At 38.1% G+C, this 21,115-nt stretch overlaps 1 protein-coding gene across 11 annotated transcripts in view; it reads right to left on the reverse strand.

Moving 5' to 3' along the window:
- Positions 1–21,115, reverse strand: part of LOC122412823 (uncharacterized) — a 241,837-nt gene that overhangs the window by 188,642 nt on the left and 32,080 nt on the right. For all 11 annotated transcript variants that reach the window (XM_043422724.1, XM_043422767.1, XM_043422776.1 and 8 more), the window contains exon 2: positions 10,116–16,459. In XM_043422724.1, the coding sequence (XP_043278659.1) occupies positions 10,116–16,431 (6,316 nt within the window). In that variant the 5' untranslated portion in view covers positions 16,432–16,459. The remainder of the gene's footprint in view (positions 1–10,115; positions 16,460–21,115) is intronic.

Consider the following 21,115-nt stretch of genomic DNA (forward strand, 5'->3'; position numbering starts at 1 on the left):
AGTAAAAATTTCCCAGAAGAATAAATGTCAATATAAAAAAAAAAAAAAATTCAAATTTCAATGGTTTTCAAGTTACAGATAAAACATGTAATACCCCTAGGGTGCACCGATGTCACCACATATAAAGTCTATACAAAAATTTTTCACTGTGTTTGGTCCCTTAACAACCCGCTCCCTATGTCATATTTTAAAGTGTTGCCGCAACCATTTGTAAAATTCAAATATTATTATGCTCAGAAAAAAGGAATGGATAAATGGATAAAAAATGAGCAATTTAATCCCTCGTATCGAAGAGATATAACCGGCAGAGAAAATATTGAGTGCTCGTAAACGAATTCGGCATATAAAATCACAGATGTAATCCGAACCCTTCTGTCGATTTAACCGGCAGAGAGAATTAACCTCTGTAAAAAACATAAGGAGAATATGCTACAAATAACATCGCATTGTATGAAGAGATGACGCTTCTTACAATTACGATAGAACTTTACAGGTGAGTTCGATTAATCGTTTAATTAGATAACAACTACTAACTTCTAATGCGCTACCGCGTCACATTTGCACGTGAGCCAAGGAATACTGTGAAAAACCCGACCGAGACAGGTGACTATATTTTCACTGACAATGAGTTTCAGCTGGTTGGGACCATCAGGACCTTAGAAAAACTGGCTCCCATTCAGTGCCTAATGCACGAGCCAGTACATGTTTAAGAACTCACTCATCCAAGCATCGTCCTTACCCAACTCTACTTGGGAGATAACCAAAGCCATACGCCATTCAAAAACTTATTACTGTCGATGATGCTATAAGATATAGTGTCAAAACACATAAAGTTCGGATACGTAATCAACGGTGTGAAGTTTTCAAAATAAAGTACGAAAATATATAATTGTTTTGGCTAATAAAGGCCCTTTTTCCAACATGTTCTTCTTTTTATGCTCCATTTCCTGATTCTAGCCAGCTTTTTCCAAACTTTTGGTTAAGAGTAGAAAATTCGAACATGAACGCTCGTTGTAGTCTATATATTCATCCATGGTTGAGTGACCAATAATCGACGAGGCCGAAAACACCGAGTTTAAATCGATTGTATACTACCTCACTTTCTCTCACTCACTTTCTATCCTTCTTTCCTTTTGTCTCATATTTATTTCCGATCGTATTTAGCCTATTTTACAAATCGCATTATTCTTGACCACGAGGTTCCCTAAAACTATCACGATTGTTTGTGGCTCGACCTCCAAATCCTCGCCATATAGTTTCCATTCATCTGTTCCGTCCTTCGTGATTTCTTGCACCATTGGAAACCGCAATACGATAAATACTCGAGTTTTAGTCAGTTAAGTGATTGAACGCTCCCCATATTTGACAGTTTTCATAGTTTATAATAATGGTATTACGACAAATCAATTTTGAAAGGTGTTTGTGCTTACATTTCTTATTGAATACTCACTGAATCTCTTCAAAAGCTTCGAATTCATTTTTGTAGAATATTATTTTGTATGCTATAAAAAAAAAGTAATACTGTTTTGAATGTATCCAAAAATAAAAAATGTTGTATTTGTTAAACATTTTTTCAAGCATCGTCGAAATCAATGGTAAAGAATTGATTTGAGGTAACAAACAATTGTTTTTTTCAAAAATATATGACAGCGACTCATCAACTTCATGTTCCAATTGAGTAATCCCAAAAATTGCAATAATTTTTCGAAATAAGGGTATACTAATTGAAAGGAAACGTCAATTAATCTGTAGGCATCGAATATGAAAATTGCAGACAGAAACGAAAGATTATTAGGATGAACAGATAGGAAAAGTAGCAGGCGAAGTCGTTTAAAAGTCGAGAAAAGTTATTCGAGTGCGTGCTATTGATGTTTTAAGAGCCACTATGGAGTATCCGTCAAAATGATGGATTGCGCACAAAGATACGAAAGGTTGAGGAAGGGCTTTTTTGAAAATTAAGAGGTTAAAAAGTTACTTGTAATCCTGCGGAATGTTAAGGAATGCAGAGTGTCCTCTCTATCCTCTCTACCGGCAATTTTCAACATTTTCCACGTAAACTTACTGTCGATACGATTGTTGACCTTAAATAAAAACCAGCCATGTCATGAATGATCAGTTTGAAACGTATGAATATGTCGAATGAATTGCTTCAACTGATTCAACCTTTCGTTGCGCTGATTGAGTCAATAAAATTTTCTAAAATCCTTAATATTTTTGTAACTTATATCTCATTTTTTGTTGTATATAATATGGCGAAGTTGAAAGAAGGCCACAAAATTTCCATTTTTCATCACGTTTTTGAAGGAATCAAATTCACAAATGTTTTTTAGAAGTTATACGAAAAAGCCTAGTTTGATTGGTGTCTGGTGAGTAAAAAGAAAAAAAATTATAGTCAGCCCTTCTTTTATAATAGAATATGCACCCTACGAAGTCCAATGTTTTCATTCTTTCTAACGATGAAAATAAAAACGAAATAATAAGGAAAGCGTGATAACTAAATGGAATATTGCCGCAATTTTCCTAAACTATATTCTTTAGAAAAATCACCAACGCACAATTCCATTTATCGACTTTATTCACTGTATTGGATTGTAGGACATCACGACATCGATTTTCCACTATTGGAGGAAAATATATACACCGAGTCGTTTCTCCATTTGTTCGTTTTCTGTTCAAATTTCTTCTTTTTCTGTTATTTACTTTTCGAACGAATATTAGTTAGAAACATCTATGTTACAGCATAAACAGAAAAAAACTGAGCTTGAATCCACGATAAAAACTCATTGTGACCGAGCAGCAGTGAAAATCCTTCATTTAAAACGCAATAAAATAATTCGAAATTTGGAGTGAATTATCGAGTATTTTGCTTAGCATTTTCTCATCATTAATTACTTCTCCCGGTTGAAAAACGCGACGAAAACAAAGCATCACGCACGGAATGCACACTATACCTCCAGCAAGTATGGTGCGTTGACACTGCATTGATTTATGAATAAGTCTATCGTACGCCGTGTTAATTGGGGTTTGGATAAGCCGCGGGGGAAGAAACGCGTACAGATAAAAAAAAAAAGGAAAAAAAAACATTCTCGTATGTAAGGAAATAAGGGCGCTAGCTTTTCCGGTCGACGTGATAACTAACCTTCGCACCTTTATCGTGCCCCTTCGTCGCGCGTCGCTGACGATCGAATCTCATGAGCGAATACACCCAGAAGTGAAGCGCGGATAAAATATGACAATGCGATAAAGAAAAAAATCACATTTTGTCATTCGACAGCGACACGATAAAACGATGAACGAAAAACCCGCTGAGTGTAGGCACGAATTGAGCGCCGTATTTTTTGCGCTCTCGTTGTTTTTCGCTCAAGATCTTTGCCGGCTTCGAGGGGTAAAGAGGGATGAAAGGTAAGTCGTATTCTCGGGTGATGCTGGATACGCGAACGAGGCACGTTGAATCGAGGATGTTGCCCGGGCTTTTCGTGTGACGTCGTCTTGTCGCGATGCCGCGCCACTCTCTGCCATTCGTATTCAGGCCCACAAGCACCACAACTAGGTTCACCACCCCCTCGAGTTCTCCTTCGAGCCGCTCTTCATGCACCTTTATCTCGTTGTTTTCCGGTAGAGCAGTACACACATGCACTCCCATATGCGCGCACATAGACATGCGCGCGCGCGCGCAAGGAGCCACGTGCGCGCGCGCTCTCGTTTCATTCAAATTCCCAATGACAACAAAATCCCTTTGTACACTCCCAGTGTTTTTCAAAGTTACGAAAAGCAGAGACAGGAATTCCGTTAAAATAAAAGCAAATATTCGGAGTATCAAAGAAAAACGGGCTGAAAAAGATAAATGCATACAAGAGTCGTACGAAAAGAGAGAATGGAGGAAAACTCACGAGAGGGAAGTTAGAGAAGCCCGCGCACCACTGGCTCAACGGCGTGCCGGGTGCCGGAGTCCCATCTCGTGACGTCACGGGAGTAGAGTCGGGGATCGATCCCCGAACCACCGCGTCCTCTCCCTCTATTTCCCCACCGACCCCCAAGCCCAAATACTCTATCCCGTACTCTCCGTACTAAAAACGTTCGGCTACCCTCGGCTCACCCGGACGACGCACTACGTTCCTCCGTTTTGCACTCCCTACGCCACGAGCATCGACTTCTAAAACTGCGCCCCCAGCCTCCACCTTCTCCTCGCTTACGCATACCTTAGCCCACATCTCGTTCGCCGGTGACAACGAATGGAGGAGCCTTCGAGTTTCCCTGAATCATATATGCCAAAATATATACGGCAACTACAACCAAACAACAATAGCAACAAAGTAGATGGAAAAATTTCTACACATCAATTTTTTCACGATAGAGATATAACAGCATAGGATGGAAGGATGAGTTCATCTGTCCAACCAAAAAGGGTGGAAGCTTCGTTGAACTTACGTACGAACACCCCAACAACGTTTCAATGTGTTGCAGTTTTTAGAAACTTCGTAAATTCGATAAAACTTTTTTTTTCATTATTCAAAGAAACAATGTTCAACAAAGAAACCTCAATATGAAGTGTGGCTATTGTAGTCATCCACGCATGACAAAGAAACAGCCATTCTTATTTTGCATTTTCTTTCTACTATCTTCTGTGTGGATCGACTGGAAAAAATCTCAGCTATTCAGTTTCACTACAGAAAAGATCCTTTGGTTGGATTTCAACGAGAAAAGAGTAAACAAATCGTGGAAAAATGAACAAAATCGTGCTATGGGAACGAATAAAACCAACGAATACTTTTTCAACGAAAACACTGCAATAACCGTTTTATTTATAGGTCTAGACATCGATCAGTAGTAAAATGAACGTATAGTCAGCCCCAGAGTCGTTGCGGTCCAGGAATATAGACATTTTTAATAATTTATAATCGACGGATTTCGGTGAAAGCCATTATTTATTTGTTTAATTATGGAGCAATGCGGGAATCTAGTGAAAAAATAATGCCAAGTTAGCACTAAATCTAACATGGGATTTAATCGCGAGGCCTGCGCAGTTCGCGGATTTAACGGCAGCTCATTTCTACGCTCGAACCACGGGAATGTCATAGACTAGTTTTTGTTTCATTTAATTCTCTTGTCCTGAGCGGTGATCGGAAATAAAATCTACATGAAATCCTAAAAGTTGCAATGATCATGAACCTCGTACGCAAAATATATGCGTTTTTATCAAGCAAAGAAGAACGACAATCCGGTAATGCTCGAACGTTCCTAGAATCAACCTGCGTGCAAAAAATACAGGAATCGAACCACTGCCAGCGTATTTGTAGTTGTTACCCCATTATCGCATTTTATTTGAAGTATCATGTTTAGTCGATGTACGTTTCGCATAATAGAATTTGCCTCATATCTTCCTCACAAATCTGCATATACATAATAATTGCTGAGGAGCGACGGAAACGAAGCACAGTCGCGGAAATATTCGAACACTTGCCATACAATATTTCTTTGCATCTTTGGCGCAAAGAGCGGATAAAATGTTTCTTGTGATCCAGAATAAAATCTATTCCACACAAGATACCCAACTTTTTTCGTCAATACAACATTAAAAGTACTGAATTTTTAAAAGAATACACGATTTTTTGTTATATTAAGTAAAACACCCTCAACAGTTTTATAAAATGTTTATCTAAATAAAATTCTTAAACTTGCCAGAATATTGGTCCAACAGAGAAGAATTAAAGCAGTTTAACGAAAAAAGATGATTTGATTTAAGCGTTATGAAGAGGGGAAAAAATATATTTTCTTTTGTATTGTATTCAAATTACAACCTAAGCATTTTTCGAAAAACTAATTTTAAAAAATTCATTTTCCGTATAATTTACTCGTAAAAATACTTTTCGTATAAATGAATGAACTTTTGGGTGAAGGTTGCTAATTTTCGGATTGTAAATTCAAGAGAAATTTCGAGAAAACGAAAATAACATTTACATATTCATCTATTTAAATTGATAATCATTTATTCGTAGAAGTGCCACACCTTTACTGGCTCGTTCATAAAATATACAAGTTATAAAGGCGGTGGCTGAGCAGCCGCTCCATCTGTGGGAATTAGACGTCAATGCTCGAAAGCTTAACTATAGAAAGTTCCTATGGTACATCGTTCTACTATCAGCGATGAACATGATCAGGTTGTAGCTATATTACTGAAAGTAGGTAAGGGAAATATGATTTGATGATAAGTATCGGAGATTGCTATCAGAAATTGTTCAACTACTCACTGATGATCAATTGAATGAATTGAAAGCAAAAAGTTTACTTTCGTTATCCTGCTCTTTCGTCTCTCTCATAGAAATCCAAAATATTAATGCACACGAAAAATTAACAGTTCATTCTCAAATATCTCAAATAATTTGATGAATTGACGTACAGACGTGTATTAGTTGTCAGCACAAGCATGAAATTCTGATTGCGGGGAACAAAATGATTTTTTGAAGGGTGACAAATTCATTTGCGATTTACACCCATTATTATCATTTTTCTTTTTTCAATATGAAATAAAAAAGAGAAATAATAAAAACGACCCAGCACTATAATTTTCATTCGTCGGATAAATTGAGAAATGCACATATTTCAAAAAATTGTAAAATGATTTCTTCTAGGGAGCCAAGACCCATGTGAAATTATGCTCATCCTACATATTGTGCTTACAGAGATATTGTACTATATACTTAATGAAACGAGAATAACGATAGATGTGGTGGAATTTTTTAAATGAAAAATGACAAGATAAGCTCAATAGTCTAGTTTGAGTAAGTATCCATGAGTCGGAAGTGTGTGAGTGTTTCTACTCTCATGATGACGTCATTCTTGTCTAGAATACCTACCGTATTATATACGAGCTATTGTGCTATATATATATTGCAGTTAGCTGAGGTGCAAGGTTACTGACCTTAATCACAACTTGTTAAACACTGTGTCGTGTCCAAGTATTGGTAAAACGTATTGTACACCAAGTACGACTATATAGAAAGGGAGTACTTATTAGTTGGCTGGTTGCCTCATGTACCACTCCTCCGGTCGAGGTCATTCGCTTTTCGCATCATTTGTTGCAATGCTGTGTCTATATCTCCCCCGCTTTTTCTGTCAACCATTCTGGCTAAGAATCTCAACAGAAACTTTTTTTTTCATTTAAAAGTCATGTTAGAGTAAAAGAGGATAAATATCTCTTTTCCCATTTCATACGTCATCTTGGAAAACGTGTACTTCAGACAAAAGTTTATTCGCTATCCTGTTTCATAGGTATACGTATAACTTGACGTATATACATTTGTATATTCAGGTAATGGGAGAAACTCGTGCGAGTCTTATCTCAATTGTTTTCCCTCTTTCTTTTCTTTGTTCCATGTGTCCACCTTGTCCATTCGCGAGATAAGCAAAGATCCTTGCGGCAACTTTTGACCCGAACTGAGCAAGCTTTCTACGTGCCAAGACGCAATTGTTAAGCTTGATGGTTACAGTCTGAGCGAAAAATAATTAATGAATAGAAGAAATCTTATGGGACTGTTTTGATGAAACTCGATTTTATCGGTGCGTAACTGCTGTCAACTTTTTATTATCAGAAGCTTGATCCACCCGACCGTAGTTATCAGCATTCAAATATCAGTTGGTGCGCTTGAGATAGAATAAAAAATTCTTTCATTTTTGTAATATAATAGAAACTGGAAAATTCGTTACAGAACCCCGCAGACACAACGGATGACACAATCCGATTAAGCGATTTGGCTTCTTCAGCGACAAGAGTTAAGTAGTCGGGATTGGCGAATAATGGGACTTTTTATAGTGTTCCGAGGCTTGTGCGACTTTGCGACATTACTCGGGCGCATGTTTCATCCGATGCAGCGGAGACTGCAATGTCGGTTGCGCTACTGCACCTCATGCGCGCGCCAGGCCCGAATCGCCGATATCCACGGAAAGCCCCTTCATGGGAGCAATTCCGTCTGGTGAACTCGGATACCACGACTTTAATTATCTATGTAGATTGAGGGTATATAGGTCGCAATCCATGCTTGGACTGAACATGAGCAGCCACACGTAGACACAAACCAGAGGGGATTAAGCTTGCTAATCCTTACGATGTATACGTATACATTTGTTTTGGTCAAATTAAACGAATGAAGCGGTTGCTCTAACTGAGTCTTGAAGTCAAAAAAATCCAGCCGCAGCTGTGATCGATGGGTTGAACGCATCTATTCAAACGTATGTATTGGGGTGGGTCATTTTGGGACAACTTTTTCTTTTACCCATCGTGCTCGAAAGTCTTTAGTTGATGTTCAAAAACGAAGCGTCGTGAAAGGGTACTGTTGTTAAAAAATATTTAGCGATCGCTAATCGAAATTGAAGGTTTCCTATTTCATTAACATTGAAAAAAATATTGTTCCCATTGTTATTGGTACCGCTCTACTAATTTTGATGTAGCCATATTTTTCGAATGGGTTTTCGTAGGAAAATTGATACTCTACAATAAAGTCCATTGAACCATGTTCGTAAACGCAATATTACTCTCGGTATCATCACTGAAGGTGAATATTAGATGAAAATATCTATTTAAATGACTGCAATACCTACGTTATTAAAAAAAAAAAACAGAAAAAATTCAAACGACAACTTTGCAGATGAACGAATTTGCTACTTAAAGTTTTATGAGTTGAGACTCATAAACCATTCAACCATTTCCGAGTTACAAGGAGTTCAAGTAAATTTTATGTATATTTTTTTTGTTTAAGTTATTCCTTTCGCAGGACCGTATTTTTGGTGATGCAAACTAGGGCACTCGAAATTTCGATTGATTCCTAACCTCTGAGAAGTCTGAGTATATGGGAAAAGCTTCTGCTTCTGCCATTTTTCCAACTTCTATCGTTAATATCTCTTTTCAACATTCGGTAACCCTTTATTTTTAACATCGCTATGGATTCCTTATATTTTTTTCTATCCGTGAGACAGTTTGTATCGGGAATTTAGAATTATTTAGTATATGAATTATTGAATAGAAATTTGGTGATGATGGAATCTCTATAGCTCCCGTATAAATTTTACGGTTTTTGAAGTTTTAATTCTTTATGAAATGTTCGATAACCTGACCTGAAATTTCGCCAATCTATTGACATGTACTTTTACTTTGCTGTAATTAAAAATCAGTTATTTGTAGAATATTCGGGTTTATGAAAGGAATACCTTAAGTTAAACTATTTCCATTTTTTGGGACAGGGTCTGTCAATTTTATTATATATATTCATCAAATATATTCATATAAGGATCTAAAGTGACTGTAGAACAAAAAATTATACATAAAATTTACCCCAACTACCTGTAACTTGGAAAGGGTTGAATGTACAGTCTCAGCTCATAAAACTTTTTTGCAGCAAATTCGTTCATCTAAAAAGTTGTCATTTGAATTTTTTTCTGTATTATGAATGACTGGTGTAATTCCTTTGAAAATATATGGTGCAAGACTGACACCTGATTAGTAAGGTGCGCTTTTACATCCTTAAGTGCTATAATGAACATATTTCATGTTCAAGTTTATTCTATTCAGCCTAGTGGATTTTGTATCCGATGCATCAAAAACGTACCCCCTGGTATGCACGAATAAAAAAAATAGCCGGGACTCTGTGTAAACCTCGTATCTCTCAGCAAAAGTGTCAAGATTCTACGTGCCCTTGCCTTTCGGGCTTGCCCCGAGACAAGACTCATTGGAATGCACGGGCATACACGAGCCTGTTTGCATTTCATCGTACAGCATGTTCGTGCTGCGATTCTGCCGAGGCGCCGTACCTCCAGCATAATTCAATGCATTCACATTCAAAGGGATTAAGTTAATGCCCTTTCACGAAACTGCAGCGGAAAACGATCTCGTCTAGGGCTAAGTTTTTTCCATGGTATAAGAAGGAGTACCAAACGATTGGGGCACTGAGAATAACAAAAATATCGAAACTTTATCCAATCGATAAATATTTAAATAATTTATGTGCCAATCAATATTGAACAACTCTATTATTATAGACCTTTATTATAATTGACAGTCAAGTAAGTAATCTAAAGATGCGTCGAAAGAAAGAAAAGAAAGTGATAGGAAGAAAAAGACTCACCATTACGTCGCTGAAGAATTTTTTGCACCTCACCAGCTTCGCTTCCACTCTCGCTTTCACTGACACCGGGCCACTTCCGAGGATTTGCCGGGACTTTAGCTCGTTGAATCTCAAACCTTGAAATTCTGCCGGGATTACCCGAACTGTCTTTCAAGCTTGAACTACGTTTCAACATCCAAGATATTTCATGCGGTGGTGGTGGCAGGGGTTTAGCGTCGTATTCAGTCTCGTTTACGATCTCTCTCTGTCCGAGGAACGATGTCACTTCATCTTCATTTTGTCCACTCACTGGTTTACCAACATTGCCGTAAACATTATTAGCACTGCTCTGATCATCGGTTGAACTTTGAAGATACATTGAATCATTTGTTTCCGAGCTGATAGGGCTCCTATCTTCAGTTCGATGCTTTCGCGTTGGTGGCTCAGGCGCCATGCCATGCTTCGTTGGCCAATTACCAGGGCCGATTTCCGTGGAGTTTGCCTGATTGGAAAAGCTCACGCGTTTCGTGCCCATAGTTCCGTATTCTACGGAACTGCTCGAATTGCTTATTAAGCTTCCACGTTTGAAAATCGGTGGTGGAGCCAAAGGTTTTTTTGCTGTGTCGATTCCTTCGATATCGTTAACTTCATAGGTAGGTGGTGTGATGGCCTTGCGATGAGAATTTGCAATATTAGTCGTGCGAACGTCGCGATTGATTTTGACATTTACTCTTACGTCGTCATTCAACAATTCAGGTTTCCTGGGCAGACTCAGGCTACGACGTTCATCACCACGTGTGAAATGAGGTGATACACTTTTCGATCTTAGCCCATCGTGTCTTATAATTTCTCCATCGCGTTGATCGTAATTGATATTCTGGTTCGTTCGATCTAATCCGCGGACAGCTTGTTGAGGTCTTACTACTAACACGGGCTGATTCTGCCCCTTCTGCCCGATCATCGGTGGTTTTCCTACCGGTATTTGACTCTTAGATTGAAGTAGTTTGTTCTGCCAATGAATCTGTTCATTTGGAGAAACTTGTTTTTCCTGAGGTAGCGCAACCGATAAATTCTGATTAACAAGACTTGGATTCGATCCATGTCTCAATTGACTTCCTACCGGTAATGAATTATTAGAACATGGGAGCCGTTTTCCACAACAGAGGGGATCACTCTTTTCTTCAATTTGATTATTCTCAAATATTTTTCTCTGCTGTTCTTCATCGAGTTTCTTCAACTGTTGCCAATAGATAGCCTCGCGAACTTCCGGAGATTCGATTTTAGTTTCGTCGATTGCACGAATTTGTAAAGTTGGAGAATCTGTTGATTTTCTTTGCGCATCCAAAGCTTTCTGTTGCCAGTAGAAAGCTTCGAGGTGCTGCAACATCTGTCGTTTCGATGGTGACATTTGACGGTTTGTGTGATGACCGTAAATCGGTTCCGAAGAGCGCTGACCGTAAATTGGCTCGTGTTGCTTCAGAGACTGTTTTTGTCCATACATTACTTCCCCCGAGTCCAGTTGCTGACTTTCGTATATGAGCTGCCGATTATCTGCCAACGTTTTTTGTTTTGAGGCGCAAATTTGCTGTTGATTTTGCTGTTGCTGGATAGATTTTGAACTTATTGGTGTTCCGCGGTTTTGTTGATCTATCACATGAACATTCTGTCTAAGGCCATCCTCCAATATTGGCTTCGGGGAAGCTGGCGATCGTTGGTGTTGGCGAGTTCCATACAGTTGCTCGCTCACTGGACTATCCCGTAATCTTCCACGACTGCAATCTCCGTAAATATCCTCACTTACTCGGTGAACTCTTCGAGGATCAACATCAAACCGTTGTTGCGACTGACTCGATGTCGATAAACTCGGGCATAGTGCTCTTTTTGTCTCGACATTTGGAACTAACAAACTTTGATCTTTCTGCATATAGATGACTTCTGGTCTTTGGGAATGCATGCGTGAGTTACTCGAAGGCGACTGTACACGTCTTGCCACGTAAATGGTCTCTTCGGGTCTTTCACAATTAGATTGTCCTAGCATTTGATGAACACCATGTTCATGCTGCTTCTGATTACTACTAGGTACATGAACACGGATATTTTCAGGCCGTTCTTGAACCATGAGAGTATTAGATTGACTTTCTCCAGAGGATACAATAGGGTTGTGTCCTCCTCTTACATCTGATTGCACTGTCATTGGTGACAAGGCTCGCTGACCGGCGTGTCGGCTCAGATAAATTGGTTCGGGTCTTGGGATATTTTTTTGGGTTGTTCTCGAGTCAATCGGTGGGGACATTGAACGAATAATCGGTGAAGCTCTTTGAACCGATTGATCAATATCGCGAGCTTGACGCACTTCATCTCTCGAACTTTGATTTTCAGTAGCTTGAGATTTGCTGGAATCGTACAAATTTTGCCTTAACCGTTGGGTCCGTGGTACCATAACCTGACTGGGTGACTCAGCCATTGGAACAGGTGAATCCGGACATCCTGATTCCATTGCTCCATTGAGACGACCACTTTGGGACTCATACATGCTCGCTTCACGTTTTGGTGATGCTATGAGAATCTGATCATTCGGCTGTGCTCGGCGAGAATTGAACGATGAAATGGGAGTGTGAGATTCAGTTGATGGAGTAACTCTATTTTGGGTTATATTAGGCGACAAAAGTGGTGTTCTGGATTGATTCGTTTGCCTACGGTGCTGAGGTTCTTGCGTTGAGTCGCGTTCTTGTGAGGCATTTTTGGGTGAAGCCATACATCGGGAATTAGCGGGTAAAAGACTCGAATTCGTATTAGCAGCACTATTTGGCGAAGTTATTGAAGTGGAAATAGGCGAGGGACTAGCCGGGGTTAAAACTGTTAACGGGGATGTAATCCTTTGAATTCTGGATGGTGACATTACTCTCGGAAGATTTTGAATCGACGAACGCTGTTCTCTGTCTTCACGATGAGTTGGAGAGTCTCTAAATTGTAATGGGGAAGCTAACGTTCTTGTTGATGGAATAGGCGAAGTCATTCTCGAGCAAGTGTGTCCTTCATTTTTGTTCAATAAATGCTCGTCACTAGCAGGCTGGAATCCTTCCGTATCCACGTTAGCTCGCAACTTCGCTAGATTGGTCGACAATGGAATGTTCGGAGAGCTTTTTTGAGCAGAATAAAACGTATCCTGATCCGTGTTAGTTTGAATGATCGCGTGCCGAGGGTTGGGTAATACTTTGTCAACGCGAATCTCTTGTAATGGTGATATCGGAGCTACATCATAAACCTGTTCGTCTTTTGTTTGAACCCTGATTTTAGGTGACACTGGATATGGTGCATTCTGTGCTAGTTCTTGATCCTGACTACCATCACAGTGACGGTACAGATGCTGTTGATCGCACAGCGAAGACTGGTCTCTCCGTTCATCACAACTGTCGATTGGCGAAGTTCTGCAACTATTACGTGGTGAATTAAGATAGTACTCTCCACTTTTCGAGCTCCCAGGTGAAAATTCGCTTTTCTGACTGGAATTTGGTGTATAACTCGAATCAGCATAATCTCCAGATTTGTGGCTTGAACTCGGAGAATATTTGGGCGAACGACCGATGAGCGTACCTTTCTGGTTTTGATTAACTATTAATTGACGGGTGATCTTCACCTGTGCTGATACGGGTGTGAGATTGAAACCTGAATCGATACTTTGATTCCTGTTGATTTCTGCTTTCTCGATTATGTGATTACCATTCTCATAGAGACTGGGGTCGTTTGTATAGTTGTCATTGCCAGCGACTTGTCTGCAAGAACTTGTGCCATAATTTTTCAACGAATCAATTCTCTCCTGCCTGCGAAAATAATTTGGATATTTTCGTATTTGCTCGTGATTTTCATAGTTCGATATTTCATGTTTTTGCGGTATCGCGGGAAGCGGACGATCCACTGGATGCACAGCTCGAGGACGTATGAGAAATCGTTCACTGGGCGGCGCGGAAATTCTTCCTGAAGGACCATGATTGCGGACGAATCTTGGCTGATTGGATTCCTGTAAGCTATGTTTTCTCTCAAGGCTACACTTTCGATCGGTATCATTACGCAAGCTTTGTTTGAATTTTCGCATGTCTGGTGATCCGCTGATTATATTATGATCGAGCCATTTATCATCTGGTGCGATCGAACTTAAAGAGGAGTTAACAGTGAAAGATCTTGCAGATCGTGGATCCTGGGTCACAGTTCGATCGTTTTGTAAAAAATGATCCGGCGTACTCGTCGTCATGCCCTGTTCGGGGAACAATTCTTGCTTTATTTCATTGAGTCTCTCCTCGATAATCGAACTATTTAAGCTTGTATCGAGTTTAACATTCCTAGTTATGTCTTCATTAAGATTCATCGAATCTGGAGATCTGGTAAAAATTCCATTCTGTTGATGTTGATTAAAATGCCTTTCCTCTCGTTTTTTTCGCTCTTTTTGTTCTCTTTTGTATTCTTTCCGAGATTCCTTCGGAGAAAATATACCAGGCAAGAGCCGACGGAGTCCACTTTTTTTCTTCTTTTCTTCCTTAGGAGTTTTTGAAGAGGTGCCTTCCATCGTGAATTCTTTAATTAAGCTCGCGTAACCGTCAGGACTGGAACTTGTGCCAGCTAACTCTGATTCCTCCCGGTGTTCTGAATAATTACGAATAACGTAATCTTTGCTAATATCCGAATTCGCTATACAAAAATCATCATTTTCCAGAACATTTGCAGCTAAGTTTTGTTTTTCCGTCTCTGCGTCACCCGAGTTGTTTATCACTTGATTTTTCGATTCAATTTTGTCACAGATGTTTCGAGTCAGATCCCATCTTTTATCTGAGTCAAGCGAATAATCGGACTTGGAATCATGTGCGGATTCCAAGACTCTTAACGTACTTTTTTTCGACAAACTGTTATCGTTTGACTCGACGTCTTCCGTAGTATCAGCGATTACTGAATCATTAATGTCATCATCAATCGCTTTTATCCTATCCTCAAAACAGGAATCCGAATCAACTGTACTGACGGTTTCTTCGAAAATTTCATCGATACTCTGCTTTCGTGAATGTTCGCCGGGTCCTTCGTACTTCGAAGGATTTCGATGGTTGCTAAATTTGATTGTGGCTTCAGTTTTGATACTCTCGCGTGACGAAACGCTACCCAATTCTTCAACATATGAAGATTCCGAGGAATTTTGTTCGAAATTATTTACCAAAAAATCACCAGACCACCTCTTCTCGACTTCCAATACCTTCTTACTATATCGGGGCTTGTCAGAACTTGACGCATCGTCGTTCCTATCGATATCCGATACGTTATCGATGTCAGTTTCGAGTAAACCTTTTTCTTCTATTTTCAATTGAGTATCGTAATTATGTCGCTCAAGAAAATCTTTGTCAAACGTTGTTGTCTTCGCAATATTTTCGTTTAGATCTAAGTTGGCTATTGTTGATATTCTCAAAGCACTAACACCGGGAAGTTTCTGCTTATAAGTTTGGGCTGTGGAAAGATTTATTTGAGTTCGTAAATTCTTCTGAAGTCGCTCGATTTTTGATTGGCTCCTTTCTAAAATTTCGTGAGCTTTACTAGCTTCAGTTTTCCCAACAATGGAGTTTCTTTTCGAATCTGATAAATCTTGTGAATATATTTTTTCTTTCACTTCTAAAGCGTTATGAGTATCCTGATCATTAGTAGAGAAATTCGTAGACACTTCGACTAATGGTGAAGTTACCGTTGGTTTTATGATAGGCTGAACATATGATGTTGCAGGATAATTTTTTTTTTTTGGTTTGGGTGGAACTTCAGGCGGAGTTTTACGTATTTTGCCAAGATTCGATAACTTCACAGGTCTATTAAGTCTGGTGAGGCTACCGATCGAGGAATTTTTCGTAAGTTTAATGGGGCTTATTCGTTTTTCGTTGTTGCGAGTTTTCGATATTGGCAACTTTGAACCCCCTTGCAGAACGATCGATTTTGACCCCCTTGCAGAACGATCGGTCACTAATGACAAGTCAAAGTTATTTATAATTTTGAAATTCTGTACTTTTGGAGCTGTTAATAATTCATCGGTACTGCTCGATCTCTTTCGCCATAAGGACGATCGTGATTTTGGCGTTGGAAGCCTCGCAGTACGTTCGCATAGTTTTTTCGTAGTTTCACTTTTCGTTAGCAATACCTCGCGCGATCCACCTTTTTCTAACACGATCTTCTCGACGGTCAGTCTGTTGACTGACAAAATTTGTACATCTTCCGATAGATCTCCTGCGGATTTCGATAATAGTTTCGATATATGAGGGGTCGTTGGCCTGTCATCAACTTCGAATTTGTCAGGAGCTGCTGCTTCTTCCATCATTCCTAAACGGCACTACGCTTTTAGGCGCCTGAAAAACAAAAACATATATTCTTTTGAAATTATCCACAAATATACATGGGCAGATCCATTACTTTACGACTGCAGCCTGCGTGCTTGGGTTAGCGATTTTACTACCGATTTTTTCCTAAAAAGTAGGTTACAAAACAAAATGATTCCCCAACCTTGAAGTCCATTCATGAAATTTTAACTGCTGTAGAATTTTTTGAAATTCTTTAAAAGTCATTTTTTTACCTATTTCCGTGATTTTTTCATGCAAACTCTACGAGGTTCAAAGATTTGTATGATGCGGCATTTTTATTCTTGCACCTTCTACTTTTGAAAAAAAAAATAATATTTCACTCCAAACGAAGATCCGGTTGTACTTCATACAAAAACATACCACATTTCCTACGTTTTTTTATGCTTTTATTTCAACTTGATACAAAATTAGATTAAATTCATTACGCACAATTAAAAAAGTCATTTATAATGCCATAAACGTAAAAAAAAATGGGAAACTGCAATATTTCAAAAATTCCTAGCTCACTAACCAACTAAAACCCATTCTGAAAATTTTTAGTGTTTCTTGGGTATAGAATGAGGTACATTCCCTGGAAATTTCAAGCTATTTCATTAAGATAGAACAAATTCCCAGGTGTTTGAAAACAGCTATTTTTCAGAAATCAAGTAGCTTTGCGAGGCTGTGCTTTAAAAGGAACGTGGTAATATAGAAATATTCGTGTATACAGTTATAGAATTTACCTAGATGAAAAATTAGAACTGTGTTAAAGCCGTCTACGCGAAGAATTGTCCGCGTTTCAAAAATGCGGAAAATTTCATAAGAATAGTAATTCAAGAAAAGGATGCTAATTCAACCAGATCTTCGTTTGGAGTGAAAAATTATTTTTTTTTTCAAAAGTAGAAGGTTCAAGAATAAAAATGCCGCATCATACGAATCTTTGAACCTCATAGAGTTTGCATGAAAAAATCACGGAAATAGGTAAAAAAAATGACTTTTAAAGAATTTCAAAAAATTCTACAGCGGTTAAAATTTCATGAATAGACTTCAAAGTTGGGGGATCATCTTGTTTTGTAACCTACTTTTTAGAAAAAAATCGGCAGTCAAATCCCTAACCCAAGCGCGCAGGCTATGGTCGAAAAGTAATGGATGTCCCACATACTTCTGAATATGACTCGCAACATAGTGAATTTTAACATTGGTCATTTCCAAGCAGGTTACTAATCTCTATGAATTGTCGACTTTTTAAAAAATTAAAAAAATTACAATACATAATGAAAACCAACGAAACGAAAAAATACACTTTTCGGAGCACATCAAATATGATAAAATATGGAGAAACTGCTAAAACTAATTATATCAACTAACGATGACCATATTGAAACTCTTGACGATAAAGTAGAAACTTTCAAAACCACAAGATTGCTTAATAGCACGAATAAAAATCTAAAACATTGAAGTATTAGATATTCAATACAACATTTTTAATGCATGTTTGCTCTGCCAACGCAGACAATTTACAGAGAAACTCATTCTTGTGACGTATTATATGGGAAGAGTACAAAGGAAAAACTAATCGTTTATTATTTCTCTCCGACCTAAAGGAATATTTTTTCTTTTTTCTTTCAGATTTCCCTTATTCAAAAGATTTACTACATCGCGTACGATAAATGTTCACCAATTAATATCGTTCCGTTTGAGCTGCTGAGGCGCATTGAACCGAAGCCAAAACCATCTACTCGTTGTAGTACCAATGTACGTATTCGTTCTAACGTAACGTACTGCATGCGGTAAAAACCTTCCCATTTTCAGCTATGGGTAAAAAACAGCAAATTCACATTTTTGTTTTGGCAGCGAATTTCAGTGGCTGAAAAAAAATCTGTTTCTCATGTGAACAAAGGAATCGAGAGCAGTGATTATTCGCGAGCACCATATTGAAACAATATTTCAAAGAGACTCAGCATAAAATATTTGTTGATATTCATTTTCACATTCACGTTAGATTTCTGTTGTTGGCACAAAATTCTTGAAATAAACTGTATTTTTTTTTCAAAAGTTTGCGTAGTTCAAATAAGCACCAAGTCATCCGACATAAATGGACCAGTCACAGAAAGATCGAATCAGCGAAATAGATAGCGATGTGTGACTCGGCGAGTGATAACGATGTAAAAAAAAAATAGAAAGTGATCAAAAAATCAAAGTAGGAAGAGAGAAGAGATCGAGAATGAAGAAAAGCATGGTCCATACAGGAGACGGACAGTAGCGACGCAAAATTCGCGAATCGAAAGATAACGGTATAAAGTGATTCGCGCGAGCGAAACGAATAACGGGAGCAAATGCAGGAGCGAAGGCGAGAGAGGAGGTATCGGTTGAGAATGGCGCGATAAACGAGCATGCGGATTCCACGATCGACAGGAAACGAAACGAGTGGCCCTTGTTCACATCTCTCCCCTGATACATACGAAGCCGAATAATATAAAGCCGTAAACGAAAATTACCGTGATGTATGCAGTGAATGATCAATGTTTGTATGCCTCTTAGTTTATCGATGTGTACCATCGCTTGTTTAATCATTTGTTCGAAATACCGGTCGTATCAAAAAGTTCATTGCCCCAGGTCATCCACCAGGATGGATCGTTATTTAAATGACCAAAGCATTTTCACTGGTGCTTGACAAGCAACAAAGTGCATAAATGTATGTACAACAATATATTCTTTATTTCGATCAACATGGTGGATGCAAACAATCAAACTTATTACTTTTAATATTTTTTCAGCGGTAGACGAATTATTTTTACTGTCAGAACGAAAGAATTGTTCAAATGAGCTTCCTACTTCATTCAATTACACTGATGATATATCAATCATCATATATGATTGAATACATCTTTTGAGAACCACGTAATTAGGGCAATGGCTTTGACAGAATGTTGTGAACGTGTTCTGTTTCCCTTAACTCCTCAAGATAATCAGGCAGACGCTGTTTTATCAATTCCATCGGTCTGAGGATTGACGAGCCTTTCGAGGAACACCCATAACTCGCATTGTTCAATTAAGTGAGTGCAACGTACTCGCGGTACGTCTTGACCCGCTGTTCAAATTTCTCGATGAATTATACTAAATTTTCTGCATCCGGAATATTAAAAAAAATCAACTTGTTATTTTGCACGAAACTTTTTAAAAACAATCTAATGAAATATAATAATTAATTTTTATTTATACATTCGAATGGTACACGACTCGTTCTCAATTCTGAGTCTTATAGAACATTAACTGTTCTACTGAAAAGTAAAATTACATGAAAAGTACGAATCAATTGGCCAAGAGATAGTCTCGAATCCGTTCAGTGAAGTCAATCATAATAAGGAAAATTGACGGCTCCTTAGATCGGTTATCTTCAATTAGCGAGTTATCGAATTTCCATTTTCGATTTATAATAGCGCTGATTTTCATTAAATTCGACGTAATCATTTTTATGCTTTTGAACAGGAATTCATCATTTGGAAATCAATTTTTTATGACTCCACGATATTTATTACGAAACACTCGAATCTTGATATTGTATGAAGAAAACAAAGAAGAGCTTTGTAAAAGAAGAAAATTCTTGAAAGAACTCTTTTCATCGGGCAAATTCGTTGACGATGCAAAACGACCTTGCAGTATATACCTATACCTATATATTGGGGCGGAGAGATAATTCTAGCCAGCGGGAAATGTTATATTCGTTTTCGAAGGAATCGATACGACCTGAGGTATTACCTTACCGACACGTAACATAATTACATGTATACATGCATCTAAAAGGCTGAATATCTTAGAGGCGCCTTCGAGATCGTCGCCACCACAGCCAAGTTACGCAAAACGTCGCGTTCTATTTACGATACAAAAAATTGAATTGGAAAAAAAAAAAACAAGAAAACCGAGTGATGCCTGAGAGTAAAAAATTGAAGAATGTCACAGTCAGATTGTAGTTTCGTTGTTGATTTTTTTTCAATAAGAGACATCAATTAATTTTTATTCATACTTGCTAAAGTTAGACATATTTTTCCAGAAATAACAATGATTTGAAAGAATAACGCTAATTGAAAATTGGCTGGTTCAAAATCTTCGAAATATTTTATAGATTAGACGAACGATTAGAACAATTATATAAGTGTGAAAAAGCCAAGATAGTATAAGTCTAAGGTTGAATATCAGAGGGAAGGGTAACATACTGATAAGGAGCATTAAGCAGAGAATTGATCGCGTTAACGTTCGCTTGGGCATGGGTTTTCGTAACCAATGCATTAATTGTCTACAATTAATACCCATAAACCTTATTGAAAACCTTGTCATACACCTTCCAATTCGGATAATGGATCAGAGCAACTAATCAATTACACGACTCTACAAAAAAAATTTTGTCATTTGTCCTAAAGTTCATTTCATGGTTTTCTAGTTCTATGCACAGAAGCTAAGAAAAAATACCCTTCTATCATTATAAAGTTTGCTTTTGTGATAGTTATACTAACAATACTCATTTTCCTGTTATCATAAGAATTTTGATTAATTTTAATACATGACAACATCGCGCTTAGAGTTGAAAAAATCGATTTTACCTCCTTGGTACAGAATGTACTATTTTTTTAAATTTTCTTGTTGATTTAAGAAAAAAAATTTCAAAAA

This window comes from Venturia canescens, chromosome 1, assembly GCF_019457755.1.
Source record: "Venturia canescens isolate UGA chromosome 1, ASM1945775v1, whole genome shotgun sequence".
NCBI classification, from domain to species: domain Eukaryota; kingdom Metazoa; phylum Arthropoda; class Insecta; order Hymenoptera; family Ichneumonidae; genus Venturia; species Venturia canescens.